Genomic DNA, 16094 nt, shown 5'->3' with positions numbered 1-16094 from the left:
CCTGCTGAAGCTGGGTGAAAATCCTCTTGGGTCAGTGCATTTGCTGTCTGACACCAGGCACCTATTGGAGCTCACTGGGGTTTGTTTCAAACCTTTTCAGCAAGAATGTTTATTTACAGTTCTGTTTCACTGAAAACCCTGAATATACCATTGGTCTGGGGATATGATGGAAAATGTTCCCATTCTGAATGTGAATCTGGATGTCATTAGGTAAATGTGAAGCTTTTTAGTCGAAGACAGAAATTATATCTGCTCTTAATCAAGAATAAAGTGAATTACACTTCCTAACTCTATATTGAGGGCAGGTGGTGCATTAATTGCTGCAGAAATATGAGACTCAATCTCTGCTGTAATGATAACCCTTTCTAGGCAGCAGCAAGATTATGGTCCAGTTTTTGCCCTTTTTGTAGAAACAATAACTTTCTAATGATACATGAAAACGCTCAGTTTTTACCACACAAAAAAATAATGGAGAGGCAGAGCTGTAGTTCTGGGGGGTGTTTGGGGTTTTTTTCCCCCCTTGATCACTGAGATCTGCAATTGGCTTCTTGAATAAAAGGCCCTTTTTTCTCATGTAGTAAGATAAGCTCCCTTTGTTCTGTGTTCTTTTCCAGTGGAGCAGGTAGTGGTGACGTTGCACCTCGTCGGTGACAGGGAGCCAGCAGAAGTGGTGGGAGATCTGTCGGTCTGTCTGGATGGGATGCAGGTCGACCCCGAGCTCCTGACCAATGGGGAAGCCTCAAGTACAAGAAGTAACTTTCAGTCCAAATCTAGATGTATCTGCTATGCAAAGCCTTTTTTGGGGAAGCTTTAACACAATTTAAATAATTCCAATAACAGCAGTTTCTGTAACTTTCTGTTGATAGAGATCAGAAGTCTCGTGCATTTTTATTTGAGGTGGAGTCATAGTTCACAGGGCAGACCTTCAGCCTTATTGTAACAAAAACCAGATCAGCATCTTTATTTCCTGGACTTTGCAAACTTTTACCTAGAGAGCCCAAACATTAATGAAAGCCTCTAGCGTCTCTGAATTTTAATAACATCATAAACAGAAAAAAATATAAAGTTGGTTTGATCTCATCATCATCCTAGTAATAAGTATTCTGCTTACTAGGAGACATGGGTTTATATTAATTTTTCTTAAAATAGCTCATTTAAATAAATGTATTCATAGGTTTAGTTCCCTGTGGAGAGCTGCAGAGAGGGATCCACTTTCTGTGTAGTTGTGTGTACAGTTTTTTAAACTGAAAACTTGAATACATGTAAAATATCTAATTACACTGAAATAAAAAAGTGATTTTAATTCCCTTGGAGCAGGACAGGCAGTGGAGCATTTCTGACATACTGTACTTTGAGAAGTAGAACTAGATAAGAGTTACTTTTCTACAAAGCAGCATGAGAGAGTGTCTGGTGTAGTGACCAGCTGGGCACTTAATTGGCAAGTTCTAGGCTTCTGGGTTTTTTAAAGTCCTAGAAGAAGTTGCTTTGAAATTTCATGTATCACAGAAAAATTTAATCAATACACAAATTCTGTAACCATTATTTCTTAGAGCTTTTAGTCCATTTCCTTTCCATTTTATTAAGAGGATCAATCGCACAGACTGATTGTATAGAATTTTATTTGTAAGTAAAAGCCAAGTGCTGGGATTTTGGGGGACTTACAGAGCAAGGCTGAGGTGTAGGGATAGAAATATCAAGTGAAAGTACCAAGTTTACCTCTTATGCAATACTTGATTTTCATCTGTGCTTTTTTCAATTTCCCAAAGTTCACCTACTGAGAAAAAGGTGGGAAAAGTCATGCAGGTAGTGGAATTGAGTACTGTTTACAGGGTTGGACTCGATATAGCAAGCCCCAAGTTCAGCAGAAGGTTCCCAGATAATCAGGGGACTGGAGCACGTAAGGAAGGATTTAAATGTTAAAGTAGTCTAGCACATTGTGCAGACTAAAGGCACTTCAGACAAACACATTGTTCACAGAGTTGCTTTTAAGTTAAGATTTCTCGTGCTGGGATTAAATTCCTTCCGTGCACAGTCCACTAACAGCACATTATCCTAAGCCTTTCTGTGACTACATCCTTGTCTTTGCCTAGATCTGTCCACAGTTCCCATCAGAACTGAGAACTGATTTCTTTATTAATGACATTTGTTTAACTCTATGGAAATAAAGTATTGGTGCTATGTACATAAATGAGCAGTTCTGTGCTGCATATCCAAGGTTTGCAAATGCTGGCACAAAAGGCAAATATTTCCAAGCCGGCTGAATAAGTAGTTGCAAAACATTTGCAAATCTAGGCTGAGCTGCTGTAATGCTTTTGGAGTGCAGCCATATTTTGTACCTGCTTCAATGCCTTTATGTTAAATAATTTACTGAGAAGGGGAAGGGTCTGGGCTAGAGAGCCGCAGAAAACAAAGCCCCCAGCCAACCAGAGTGGAGATTTTAGTGAAGTTTTTGCCTTTTCTGCTCTGCCTGTCATCAGTGAAGGGGAGAGGATATGAAAAGCCAGCTCCACGTAAAAGAATGAACACTGCTTTATACTGCTAGAAAGACAGTGTTACTAAACTCTGTGTGTGGGGGTTTGGGAATATGTGTACAGTCAAATGAGATCCTGTTGTATCTTCCGTAAGGTGGAAGTATTACAGTGGCAGTGGTTAAAAAAAAATTGTATTTACACACACAAATAGAGACATGCAAAACATGTACAGCTTTGAAACACAGTAGATAAGCAGCACATAGTGTCTCACCTCCACACTTGAAAGAAGTGTGAGCATTAAAGGCTGCTGTTTTACTTGGAAATGATTCAGAGTGTTGCTTTTAATTCTGTTGTCTTTTTCTTCCTGGTATTTAAGGTCCTACACAGAGTGAAAGCTCCAGAGTAAAGAGTGATACACGGTAAGACTTCTTTCCTCTTTTGTTTTTTTTTATTCTGCCTTTTAGTATTCACAGTTTTGAAAGAGGAATTGTGTGTTTTGGAAAGAAGACAATGAAAAATTTATGAATATGCCCTGCAGCAGTATCTGTCGAGATCTGAGCATGCCCTAAACAAAAATACTGAACTGTTGCTCAGCTCCATTGTCTGGCCTCAGTTTTGCCTCCAAACCTGATTATCTTTTCGTTTTTTCCCTTTGTGTTCCTCATCCTTCTCCCAGTGATTACCCAAAGTAAAATTTATAGTTAAAAAGCCCCAAACCAATGGCACTGGTTATTTTTACACTGGTTGGCTTTGTAGCATGGAGGTATCAGAATTATGTTTAGCTTTGTTAAGAAGATCCCAAAAGCTGTCTGGCTCTTACAGTGCGTTAAGGCTGATACCGGATTATGAACCTTGCTGCCTGGTAGGATAAGAGTGTGTTCAGCACCATGTTACTTTAATTAGTTCCCAGTACTAAGAGTATTTTAGGGATCTGTACAGGGCACAACACTCTGCATGACATCTGGAGTAGCCAAGCTAAATTTCACTTTTTTTTAATAGTTCGTATTCTTGGCTGTGTTGTCTGAAGTCTTCCCATGAAAGTTTGTTTTTGTTCTGCTTCCTTTTTGTGTTTGAAAGAATGTTTAGATCCCTGGATATTCAGAATACCTGAGTGTGTATTAGGATAATAACAACAACAATAGTAATGATTTAGTTTTGTTATCAGCCAGGTGGCTTTTGGTTGTCATTGTGAGGATCATGTAAATGCTCAGGAAAGTGACTTTCTACAAGGGTGTGTAGTGAAAGAACAAGGGAACGGCTGAAAAACTGGGGCTAAATCTCCTACAGACTTGAGGTCACTAATGATTTGGATCCACTTTCAGAATTACATGCACCATACCTGGTAGAGAGCAAACGTGTGTTTGACAATGATATTGAGGTTAAGTGAACATGTTTGTACTTGGGCCTTTATGACTTATGATTTACTTAGCCTTACCTACTGGGTTTCTGTACATTTAAAGGAATGTCATTTTAGAGGTACTGGATTGAAACTGTAACCTTTTGTTTCTGATGGCTTATGTGCTTGACCTGTAAATCCACTAGAATTTTAGTTGACAACCTTTTTATTTTGCCCAACATATTCTGAAAACAAAATGCTTTAGAATAAAGATGTAGACACCTCTAACTTTGCTTAAGGAGCTACAAATACATCAGAATAATACTGTGCTAGGTGTAAGTGAACAGCACAGCATGGGTCAGTACTGCTATGTAGTTTCTTAAGTCTAGTAAGGTTGAGCAGTTTATATTCATAGCTATTGGTCAAAACTTCGTCCTAAATTCTTCAGCCTGTTCCAGAATTGAGTTTACAGGGAAAATCTATGTATGCATTTGTGGATACAAATATGCTGCTAGCAAGAATTTTTCTTGCTTCTTTCCAGTCCCATGAGATATTTTTCTCTCTCATGGAAGATATTAGCAGAATTCTATAAGCTATGAACACCTGTGACGTTGCAAAGCTTTGTTTATAGTACAGTAGGAAAATATTTTGACAATGGATGTTTTAGGATTTTAGCCAATCACCCCCAAGGGGTGGCTGATCCTTTGACCAATTAGACTATGAAGAAAAAAGTCTATAAAAGAGTTTGTAAAATAATTAAAGAAATCGATCTTGCTGCACAATTCCTGCCTGCTGGATCTCTCTTCTCCCTACCACTGTGGGATATTGCGACATGCATAAGTAAGATTTCTAAAACTTGTATCATTTTGTGTGTTCTGAGCATGTGGCAGCCCTGTGGAGTAAAGGCATACAGGCTGTTCTCAGGCCTTAGTCAGCTTCTCATCTCATTAGAGACAAGTGGGACTCATGGGCAGAAATAGCTGAGCAGCAAAATCCAGAGCCTGGACCTAAGGGCAAGGGTATTGAATTGGGAAATAAAAGAGGAGATTTTGGTGACAGATGTTACATACATCTATTTCACCACCTTTCCATCAGTTGAGGTTTCAAGTACCTCAGGAGATAAACTCTGTTTTTACAGATGTAAAGATGCTTGGAATTATTGTGAGTGTTAAGAATCTCACCTAGTTGTAACTGTAGCATTCTAGTGTCTTTCATGTGTATTTTCAACCCCCCTGAAAGTGTCCCAGGCCAGTCTGGATGGGGCTTGGAGCAACCTGGTCTAGTGGAAGGGGGCTGGAACGAGATGAGCTTTAAGGCTTGTCCCAACCCAAACTCTTCCATGATTCTGTGATTTGCAAAGTTTCATGTCACCCATGCGCTACTAGAACAGTTCTCTGTGTTTTTTCCTGCAAAAGGACTAACTCAAATGGCCTTGAAAGCTGTGAGGATGCTGCTTCCAGTGAAAACAAGACCGTTAATGGCAGTGACTCTCCATTACTCACAAATGGAAACTGCAAACCTGCCAGACCTCCCAGGCCTGCCAGGCCCCCGCCCCCCACTCCCCGCAGACCCCCATCGGTAGCCGGTACGTCCGTGGGGTGGGCACTCCTTGAGTGAACGTAACTCTTTCTGCTCCTGATGTTTAACTGCACTTTTTGATGGTAAACTCTTTGGCAGGTCATTTCTGAAGGAGTGTTTTTTAGCTTGCATTCAGCACGTGTTGTTTAGTCATTGTTCCTGTTACTGGAAATTTCTTGTTTCCATGTCTGCTCAGAGGTGGTGGCAGTCAGTGATGGTGCTACAGAGAGTGGAGCTGGGACCAGGAGAACACAAGTGAATGCTGCTGCTGCTGCACTAAGGCACCCACTGAGGGTGACATGAAATCCATTGAAGGACTCACAGAAGTGTCTCAAGTTGATAGTATTGAGTTCTGAGATACGAGTTACTGGTTTCTACAATTCCAGTTAGATTCTGTGAAGTTGCAGCACTTAAAACGTTTACTATTCTTCTCTGCTGAAATGGATAGCTTTTTTTATCTAGTTATTTAAAAACTACTTGAAGGCCACTAATTTTGAAAAGTTACTTGATGTTTTTTGAGTAATTCCTTTACCCCCATACAGTGCAATGTTTCAGTAGTCTCATTATTACAATTGATAAATACTGGGTCTGGATGGGCCCTGCAATACAGTAATTACTTTAAAAGATTAATCCAGTGCAGTTAGTTAATAAGATTTGACTTGTGTTCAATTTCTAACCCCACCCACCAAATGACATTAAGATAAAACTGAAAACATTTAAAGAATGTCTGTGTTCCCCTCCCATTGTGATTGTTACTTTCCATGCAATATCAAATCTTCTCTTGAAAATTTTATGCTTATCATCACTTAAACTATTATTCCAAATAATAAATGGAAAAGAATTAATTCATTAGTACAAGGAAGTAGTTTTTTATCATCATTTAATGTTTACAGAATGCAGACAAGGTAAATATTTATCAGAAATACCAAATTGTGCTGTTGATGGCAGTCCTTGGATTAAAGCATTTTTACAGTGAGACAGAATTGCTGTTTAGTTTCTGTATGAGAGCAAAACGTGGCTGTGGAAACAGCAGTTCTTGCAGGTTTGCTTTTGTAATGTATAACTTCTACAATAGATTGGTGATAAATGTCAGTTCAAGGCTTTTTCTCTTCTCTCTCTGACATCATAGCAAATGCAAATGGTCCTTCATCCATGTCCACAGAAAGCGATGGGGCCAGTGCAGGATCACTGGCAGGTACAGCCTCAAATACACCTTCAGAGCAGAGCCCTGAGGGGGCAACAGCCGCAACCACAGCTCCTGCCACTCCTGCACTCACCACTCCTCCAGTGTCGAGACAAGTCCAGCCAGTAAATCCTCCACCTCAGGCCCTGACTACAGCCAGTCAAGGTCCTCTTCCACCTGGGTATGGGTTTAATGACTTCTTTCTCCCTGTGTGTGCTGACTTTTCTGGTTTTACTTTATTTTACTTACAGTAGGTGTAACAAACCATTGATAACATCTGCCCTTTGCTGCCTGACAAAAATCCCCCAATATGAATTTGGAGAGTTTTATAACTGTTTTGCATGATCGGTCTTCAAGCATTCAAGGAAAGAACTACTTTTGATACTTATTATATATTCCCATGTCAGTGAAACGCAGGTTTAAAATAGTGTGACAACCTGTTTTCTTCAAATTAGAATAAAATCAGGTAGGAAAATATTGGTACAGATAAGAAGAAGAAAAGCTGCTGTTGCAGTTCGTAATCTGCAGCGTGTCTTGAAGATTTGGATTTCATACTGCAGCTCCTGGGAGTAGCAGGGACATGCTGCTGTGCTTTGGGTACACGTAGAATTTGTGAGATAGCTGGCCTGTTGCCTCAAAGCTCTCAACTTTAAATAAACAACAGTGAAAAAGTTTCTGGACTCTCTAAATGAGGGAAAACAAAAACTTCCCAATGTGAGTGGTGTAATTGATGAAATAGCTGCCTTAAATTGCAGGTAGTTGAACCAAAAGGTAGGAGAGGTCTGAATTACCTTACAGGATAATGGAAATAAAAAAGTGGTCTTGAAAACATCAGTTATTGCTTTATCATTTTGATTTCAACAGAAATAGAAAATAGCATCTTTTTTTCCCCGTGTGATGTTACATTTAATGCAAATACAGGGGTAAGTCATTATCCCAAATGCTGCATATGCAGAAAATGTGAGCAATGCCCTTATGGTGATCTCTGCATAGACTTGATCACTGAAAAATGTGCATGTATTAATTTAATGCTCTAAATACTCTAAAAGGGGATTATGATCTGTAGTTGGTTCTGTTCAACAGGTTATTGATACGCTTGATATTGAGTACAAAATTTTGCTAAAATTGTTACACATAAGCATGAATTTGAGCTTCAGTTTCCCAGAAAGGTAGTCATGTACAATGTTTTTTTAAATTTTAGTTGACATAGAATCACTGTTAGAGGAATGGTACCACTGTGTGTTGCACACCGTTCTGGTGCATCTCATGAGCCAAGGGTTAGTTTTAAGCATTTTGTTTAGAAATAAGCATTTTATGAAAACAAATGTTTCTCATCTTTATGCTGTAGATGCATGGTTGGATTAGTTTCATCTGGAGGAAGATTAAACTCTTTGATCTATTTTCAGTTGGGAGCAAAGAGTAGACCAGCATGGTCGAGTGTACTATGTGGATCATGTTGAAAAAAGAACAACGTGGGATCGGCCAGAGCCTCTTCCTCCAAGGTGAGCCAGGATCAGCCATATGATCATCTCAGGTGTCTGGGTTTTTCAGGAATTAATTGCCTGACAGTTTGCTAAAGCTGGAAAGGATATTTGTAAATAGAAATGTGAACCCAGTGCAAATAGTTGCTCCAGGTTGTCTCTAAGGATTACATATGGAAAAGAGTTGAATGTCAAAAACAACCAAATCTCAATTTACTGTCAAAGATTAAGCAACTGCATCTTTACTGACTGTCAGTTAAAGACAGTAGACACCCCCAAGAGTAAGAGAACCAAAACCACAGAAAAGTATTTTGGGAGTGAGGTAACTATCAGCTTGAGCAGTAATGCTCTTGGTTACTTCTTATCTCAAGGTTACTGTTCACAGGCCTTTGATCTTGTCTCAGGGTTCCCAGCTGCCAATTTACTATGCACAAAGAAACCAGCTTTGGTTATTAAACTTCTCCAGCTCTTGGCATCAGAACAGCCAGTGATGTTAGTTCACAGTGTTTCTATGTTTCTTATTTTTTAACAATATAAGAAAAATGCAAGAGTTGTTCTGTTGCACTTTCTCATCTTTAAATAGTTCACACACAAGAAAGAATTACAAAGGGAAAATATGGGATAGTAAAGAGAACTTTATATTAAAAGAACAAAAACTGGCAGACAGTCTCCTAAATGGAGCCCACCTGTCATGTTTCAAGTTATTTTGAACTCTTTGAACAGATCAACTTGTGTATTGCTTAAGCTTACTTAGAATAGGAATGTTTTCTTTCAAGTTTTGTGAGTAGTACTGATCAGATATGAACTGAAAATTAAAAAAAAAAAACCCAAAAGAAAATCAAACCAAAATAAAACACCAAACCCAATGCCCAAACCTTCCTTTTCTGCCAAATCAGTGTGAGGAAGTCTTGCATTGAATAGCTTGAAATGTCAGGGGGGTTGATGAGTTTTAGGAGAAACCAGCAGATTTATGGTACAGGCTGGGTGAGATAACTGCAGTGATGCCAGCACAGTATGGACAGTGGTTTAGTTGAAAACTATTTCAAAAAACCCTAAAAATACAGTAAATTGAATGAGTCTGACTTTGTATAGCATGCAACAAAAAAAAGTGATTCTCCTAAAACAATTCTAGCTCTTGCATAATTTTACCAAAGGGTGCAAGGAGAAGAAACTGCTGATGAGCCCATGCTTTCTGTTCCCTTCCACCACACTGGCCTCCAAGCACCTCTGAGCCCTTAAATTGCCTGCTATAACTGTGACTTGTCTTTTTTCCCCAAGCTGGGAGCGCCGAGTTGACAACATGGGGAGGATTTATTACGTTGACCACTTCACCAGAACGACGACGTGGCAGAGACCAACACTGGAGTCTGTCCGCAATTATGAGCAGTGGCAGCTCCAGCCCAGCCAGCTCCAAGGAGCCATGCAGCAGTTCAACCAGAGGTTTATCTATGGGGTAAGGAATACATGGGTGACTGTGAGGATTGAGGTGGCTTTGGGGTTTGGGCATGCTTGTGGGTGACCTTTCCCTATGAAGGCACCAGACTCTGTTATGTTCTATGATATATCTTTGTGTGTAGCACGGCAGGGAGGGCTCATTGCAACATTAGTTCATGTCCTTGCAGGCAGCACATGGGGTTTATCTGTCACCTCAGTATATCTTGGATAAAATTTATGTACAATATTGATAAAGCCTTTGGTTCAAAACAAGCTACAGCTTAGTAATAAGCTGGTTTATTTGTATTGTATCTTGTGTTACCCTGGCCAACACCTGGGAGGTAGGCAAGCTCACAGGCTTTTTACCCATTTCTGCTCTGGGTAAAATGAATTATGTGCAGGGAATGTTAGAGCAGGGAAATTGAAAATAATCCTTCCAGCATTTTAAATCCATTGTCTGCCTGTGATGAATAGCTGACATTCAATCACTCCAGCTCATGATACTCATGCTCATCAAGAATGATGTGAGTTCTGATTTGGTGTATGTGTGAGAATAAAATGGAGCCCGTAAGAGGTGGTAGGGAGAACTGTACTGAGTGCAGGAATGAAGTGGTTTGCTTTCTGATTGTTTTGGGTGCTACTGTACTAATTTCCTCCTGCGTAGGCAGGGGCACTAAACAAAGAGTAATTATTTCTTGGCACTGTAGTTAATTAAGCATGCCAAGGTCAGTAAAACAGGCCTTCTCTGTGAAGAAAAAGAAATAGTTGGCATCTTTGCTTATGTGTAACATTAACAAAACTGCATCTACTTCAGTAATCTGGGATGGCTATGGTAGAACATCTGGATAGCAAATGACTAGTCATTAATGCCTCATTTGTTTGTGTAACTTGCAGAACCAGGATTTTTCATCCACACAGAACAAAGAGTTTGATCCTCTTGGCCCTCTGCCACATGGATGGGGTAGGACTAACTTGAATGTGTTTTGTAATGCAGTGTAATTAAACATTAAAGCATACTTCTGCCAAATTATTTGTCAGCTGTTCTAGGCTAGTTTTTAAAAATTAAAATCTGGATTAAAAATATTTTAAAATTAGATCTAATCAAATGTGCTATTAAAACAGAATCCTGACTAGGATATTCCATTTCAAAGTGGTTTAGAAACTATAAAGTGTTCTGGTTCACTGGTAACAAGTGTAATAGCTGCTTTAACACTCTCATCCTTTTGAGAGTTTTTCATTCCCCCCTACCATCCTGTTCCTGCTAAATCAGCCTCCAAATCCTCTCTAAATCAAACTGCCAAATTCTCTCTCCAAGACAACTCTTGAACAGTTTTGTTGGTCTGAAAATGTTTTTTATAGTGACAACTAAGCACTTTTTGACTTGGCCCTCCCCCTGGAATAAATTTGTTCTTGTACTTTACAGGGTTGAGAATTTACAATTAATACAAATTTTGTCGGGGTGTAATAAAAATATAGAACTGTAAAACTGCTTTCTGGTGTGACTATCAAGCAGATACAAAAATTCAAGTTTTATGATACGTAGGCGAAGCTCTCAGAATTGTGGAATTTGGAGCAAGTAATTACTTGGCAGAGTTGGACCTCGGTATTTGGGCTCATCTGCTTTTCAAACAGAACTATTGGATTTTTTGTATCATGGTATTGATGCAACTTCGTGCCATAAAGCTGTTGTTCCCCACACTTGTGCTTAGTACATTACATATATAGCATTTCAAAGAAAAGTCTTTAGGCTGGCATTGTCCGGGAAATGGCAAACTGAGTCTCCACATTGTGTGGAATTTGCTGTCAGGCTCTTAGGCAAATGCCTATTTACAGACTTCTCTTGGAAACTGAACCTTTTGACTTGTGGTAGTCAGATTTTGGCCCATTTTTGTAATTTCTCTTGCAACACTGAGTAAAATTGTTATGAAGAGCTGCAGAATGGTACAGAAGAGCAAGCCAGGGCATTTCTTATAAGCTGTGTTAGGTTGGTGTATGCCCATGGTTCATCTGAGAGAAAATATAAATTGGTTTTCTTGGAAACTGCATTGACCATTTTTTATTCCCTGCTATAATTTGAACATGAAGCCCCCTGGTACCTTCTGTATATTTCTGTGTACATCTGTTCCCTCCTCTGTGTTTGCTTTCTGTGTTGCTTGTCAGGCACATCACAATATTTGACACAGTTGAAATTTCCTATGGACAAAACAGCTCACAGTTTTCCCTTTTTCAATTAATTTTTCCTACAATTGAAAAATAAATGACATAGCAAGGAATAATGTCAATGATTATTTGATTGTTATTATTATTTAATTATTATTAAAATATGTTGGGTCAGAGGAGGTACAGAGAAACCTGAGGACAGGAGAGGCTGTGGCAGGGTCTGGTGATTGGTATTATTTATTTGATGTAGTCTCAGCAATACATTAAAGGGGGAATTGAATTTTTTCTCCTTTTACATCTTTTCAGAAAAGAGAACTGACAGCAATGGCAGAGTGTATTTTGTCAATCACAACACACGAATCACTCAGTGGGAAGACCCCAGGAGTCAGGGGTAAGAAATCAGTTGCAGCTTCATGTATGATGAAAATGTAAATGAAACAGAAATGTAGCCAAGCAGTGAGAGCAGAGTGAGCCAGGAACTGCTGTGCACAGGTGACACATGGATTGTGCTATGCAAACATCAGAGAGCTCCTAAAAAATTAAGAGATATTAGCCAAAAAGGAAACTGTCACAGTATTACTTTGTTATACTACAGTTACCAGGAAAGCCTTGGTCAACAGTAAGCAATAAGCTCAATCCCCAGGACAGCTTCTCCTTTTCATAAGTAATCAATGACATTTGTTTAAACACCTGTATCATTGGAGGAAGGAGAGATTTCTTTTGTATGATGATGGGATAGTGCAGAGAGTCTTGAATAAGACTTTGGTTGTTTCCTAGACAGTCACAGAATCACAGAATGGTTTGGGTTGGAAGGGACCTTAAAGCCCATCTCATTCCACCCTCCTGCCATGGGCAGGGACACCTTCCACTATGCCTGATTGCTCCAAGCCCCATCCAACCTGGCCTTGGGGACAGTTCCAGGGATAGGCAGGAGACAGAAGGAAGACAGACCCAAAAAACTGCAGCATCTTTTCCTCACACCTTTTAAAAAAAGGAGGAACAAAGGAGACAGAGAGCTTGAGGCACTACTAGAAACACTGGAGTTCTGTGTCACTGTGAGTCTTTGAGGTAAGGAATGGAGGCAGGAAGTTGAGGGTGAAGGGTGTTCAGTCCCAGCTGCTGTTTGAGCTGAAAATCTCTGTTTGGTGAAGCAGCTTCACCTGTCCTCCGTGGAGAAGGAGGGGAAGGGGGACAGCCAAGGCTGTGTGAGAGGGCTAACAGCTGTAGCCACTCACCTCTGCAGCAGCCAGCTGTGCAGAACAGTTACTCTTGGAGCAGCCCAACAACAGCATGTTTGGGCTGCACAGTCAGGACAGGGTGTTTATGGAGGGAAGTCACTGGGGAGCACGTCACAGTGATACTGCTCAGGTCTTCCAAATATACTGAGATCTACTTTTGTGTATAGCAAAACTGAGTTTGGAGTTGTCAAAAAATTATACGTGATCAGTATTTGCATTTTCTTTTATTTTTGTCATTCTGAAATGTTTTTGGCTGCTGTGATTATACATGAGGTACCAAAAGCTACCTGTTAAAATTATGTCAGTTTATGAGTAAAAGCTTTGTAGTTAGAAGATAAAATTCTATTGTTTGTGAAGGAAACAATAAACCTTGCTTACATTTTTCCCTGAAGGTTTTTTTTTTTTTTTTCTTTTATTTAAGGTAGTGCAAGCAAATGAGCTAATGTTTACTTAACCAGTCATTTTGGTCTAATGGAGAGCTGACTGCAAATTTAGGAGCAGGGGAAAAGCCAAAATAAATCCAAATGGAAACTTTCTCAAACCGTAGATTTTCTAGATGTTCCAAAATGCTTAATGTCTCAGGTATTACTCGATTGACTTAATAGATTAAGTTGATCAGTTACCATGTATTTTATTGTATCCATAGTCAGTTAAATGAGAAGCCCTTGCCAGAGGGCTGGGAAATGCGATTTACTGTGGATGGAATTCCCTACTTTGTGGATCACAATAGAAGAACCACTACATACATAGATCCCCGCACGGGCAAGTCAGCTCTGTAAGTGTTCTTAACATTTTACTAAGTTTTCAAAAGTCAAGTTTAGCACACATCATTTTCGAAACCTTTTTTTTTTTCCTCTTACTACGTTATTAGGCAGAAAGTTTTACATAGAGCAACGCTGCTTAATTACCTGGGATTTTTCATTCACTGCTAAGTCCCTGAAGAAGGCAGAGTTCCGAACACTGCAGAATCCTTCTTGCCACATAGTGAATGATATTTGAGAGTAATGGAGAAGCTGCATCTGTCCTGTTGATGACCAAATCCCTTCCTGAGAGTTACTAGTCTCTCTTTTTTAAAGAGACCCAACCCTTTCTTTTTTTGATTTTCTTAGGAACCAGAATGAAGTCAAAACCAGAATTTACCTCCCAAGTTAACTGAATGTCATCACATCCTTATTGTTAGAATCTTTTTTTACAGTTAATGATCAGGTAGTGTTTTAAATGTACTGATAAGCATTCCACAGTTTACAAAGGAAGATTTTTTTCTTTTAGTTTAAAAACAAGAAATTACACTCCAAAATCAAAAAATGTGACTAGATAGCCAGCTAAACCATATACCTGTATAACTAAAACATTTGCAGACTTTTACTTCAGTTACAAAAACACTTGGAAATTCATTCTTTTCCTCGTTTTGGTTGCAGAGACAATGGACCCCAGATAGCTTATGTGCGTGATTTCAAGGCCAAGGTCCATTATTTCAGATTCTGGTGTCAGGTACGGATTCATTTCTTGGCAATATTTGCTTGCATTTTTGGTTTTGCTTAGATGGTTTCAATGCCTTCTTCAGTGCCTTCCAATAAAGGGAATCAAACTAAGGTTAAAGGTGAGGTAAATTAGGAAGGAGGAAATACATTGTATTGTATTGAATTGTATCATCTCAGGTAAGCTTTAAAGCAACGTAACTTATAGCTTTAAAATGTTTTAGAATAAAGGAAGACATCGATTTACCTACTTTTCTTGAAGTGGTGGGTTTCTGAATAGCATTTTCTTGCTGCTGTTCATACAGGAATATATGGAGGCAGTATTTTTAGAGCTAATACACGATCTACTTTCTGTATAAATACCCACTTCTGGCAGAAAATGCAGGGCATTTGCCACACAACAGACATGTCTAAGCACTGAAGGATATACTGTGGTGCATGTTAGGGTGCTCTAACATAATACCAAATTCCAGTGTGTCAGTCTTGGTCCTCTAAGCTCTTTATATCAAGAGATGAAGTAAATTCGTGTTTAGGAAAAAGTCTTAGGTTTAAATGTTCCAGTTTTCAAGAGTCACTGAATTATCCTTTGAAAATAGTGGAGAGCCTCATTTTTCACTTGGAATTTTGTGCAGTATAGCCTGAATGTTTTAATTTTTTATTAAATTAATAGAAACACAGAATGGTTTGAGTTGGAAGGGACCTTAAAGATCATCTCATTCCAACCCCCTGCCATGGCCAGAGACACCTTCCACTGTCCCAGGCTGCTCCAAGCCCAAATCCTTGGACACTGCCGGGGATCCAGGGGCAGCCACAGCTTCTCTGGGCACCCTGTGCCAGGGCCTCCCCACCCTCACAGGGAACAATTTCTTCCCAATATCCCATCTACCCCTGCCTTCTGGCAGTGGGAAGCCCTTCCCTTTGTCCTGTTGCTCCAGGCCCTTCTCAGTAGCCTCTCTTCACCTTTCTTGTTGGTCCCTTCCAGCCATAATTATGTCACCCTGAAGCTTCTCCAGACTGAACAATCCCAGTTCTTTCAGCCTTTTTTCATAGGAGACGTACTTCATGTGTCTCATAAATTCTGGGGTATAAACCCTTTCTCAGGTAGAATATGTTACTGATCTTCATGTTTTCCAGTATCTTGTAGGAGTGCAATATTTAACCTGTTCTGAGCAGCATCTGGAGATGTGTGCATGCCACTGTAGATAGTAATGTTGGAAGCAGTCTGTTCTTGGATTAAATTCCAATTCAGATACCTTGATTACTGGGTTTGTTTTATATAAATTAACGAAATTCAACTGTACCTTATAATATATACAACAAATACCGGTCCAAACTCAGTAGTGGAAACTTTAAGTGATTGTACCCTTCACCTCTAAAAAATTTCCTTTCAGCAACTGGCAATGCCACAGCACATAAAGATCACAGTGAGCAGGAAAACATTATTTGAGGACTCGTTTCAGCAGGTATTGTATTAAAACATGAGAGTAATGGGCATGAAAATTGGAGTTATTAAATTTCTTGTCACATGTCATTTTTGAGCCTTTGATAGCTTGCTAATGTTACTTTAAGTCAGGCTAACAAAAATACTAGTTTAATAGTCAGGCTGCGTTCACACTTAGAAGATCATGTTAAAATATGAAGTTCTGGCACGGATTTATCTGGCAAAGGTGATTTTTTTTTTTTTTTTTTTTTTTTTTTTTTTTAAAATTTATTTTTTTTTTGTTTTTTCCTCGGG

At 39.3% G+C, this 16094-nt stretch overlaps 1 protein-coding gene across 4 annotated transcripts in view; it reads left to right on the top strand.

Moving 5' to 3' along the window:
• Nucleotides 1-16094, top strand: part of ITCH (itchy E3 ubiquitin protein ligase) — a 56258-nt gene that overhangs the window by 29804 nt on the left and 10360 nt on the right. For 3 of the 4 annotated variants that reach the window (XM_017739038.1, XM_017739036.1, XM_008637478.2), the window contains exons 5-15: nucleotides 615-752; nucleotides 2848-2890; nucleotides 5223-5392; nucleotides 6515-6749; nucleotides 7975-8070; nucleotides 9328-9502; nucleotides 10378-10444; nucleotides 11950-12034; nucleotides 13528-13656; nucleotides 14300-14372; nucleotides 15751-15822. In XM_017739038.1, the coding sequence (XP_017594527.1) occupies nucleotides 615-752; nucleotides 2848-2890; nucleotides 5223-5392; nucleotides 6515-6749; nucleotides 7975-8070; nucleotides 9328-9502; nucleotides 10378-10444; nucleotides 11950-12034; nucleotides 13528-13656; nucleotides 14300-14372; nucleotides 15751-15822 (1283 nt within the window). The remainder of the gene's footprint in view (nucleotides 1-614; nucleotides 753-2847; nucleotides 2891-5222; nucleotides 5393-6514; nucleotides 6750-7974; nucleotides 8071-9327; nucleotides 9503-10377; nucleotides 10445-11949; nucleotides 12035-13527; nucleotides 13657-14299; nucleotides 14373-15750; nucleotides 15823-16094) is intronic. The other variant, XM_017739037.1, reaches the window with a different exon arrangement.

Source organism: Corvus brachyrhynchos, unplaced genomic scaffold, assembly GCF_000691975.1.
Source record: "Corvus brachyrhynchos isolate BGI_N302 unplaced genomic scaffold, ASM69197v1 scaffold427, whole genome shotgun sequence".
Classification (NCBI taxonomy): domain Eukaryota; kingdom Metazoa; phylum Chordata; class Aves; order Passeriformes; family Corvidae; genus Corvus; species Corvus brachyrhynchos.
Note: the sequence above shows the minus strand (reverse complement) of the source record. Positions and strands in the feature narration are given on the sequence as shown.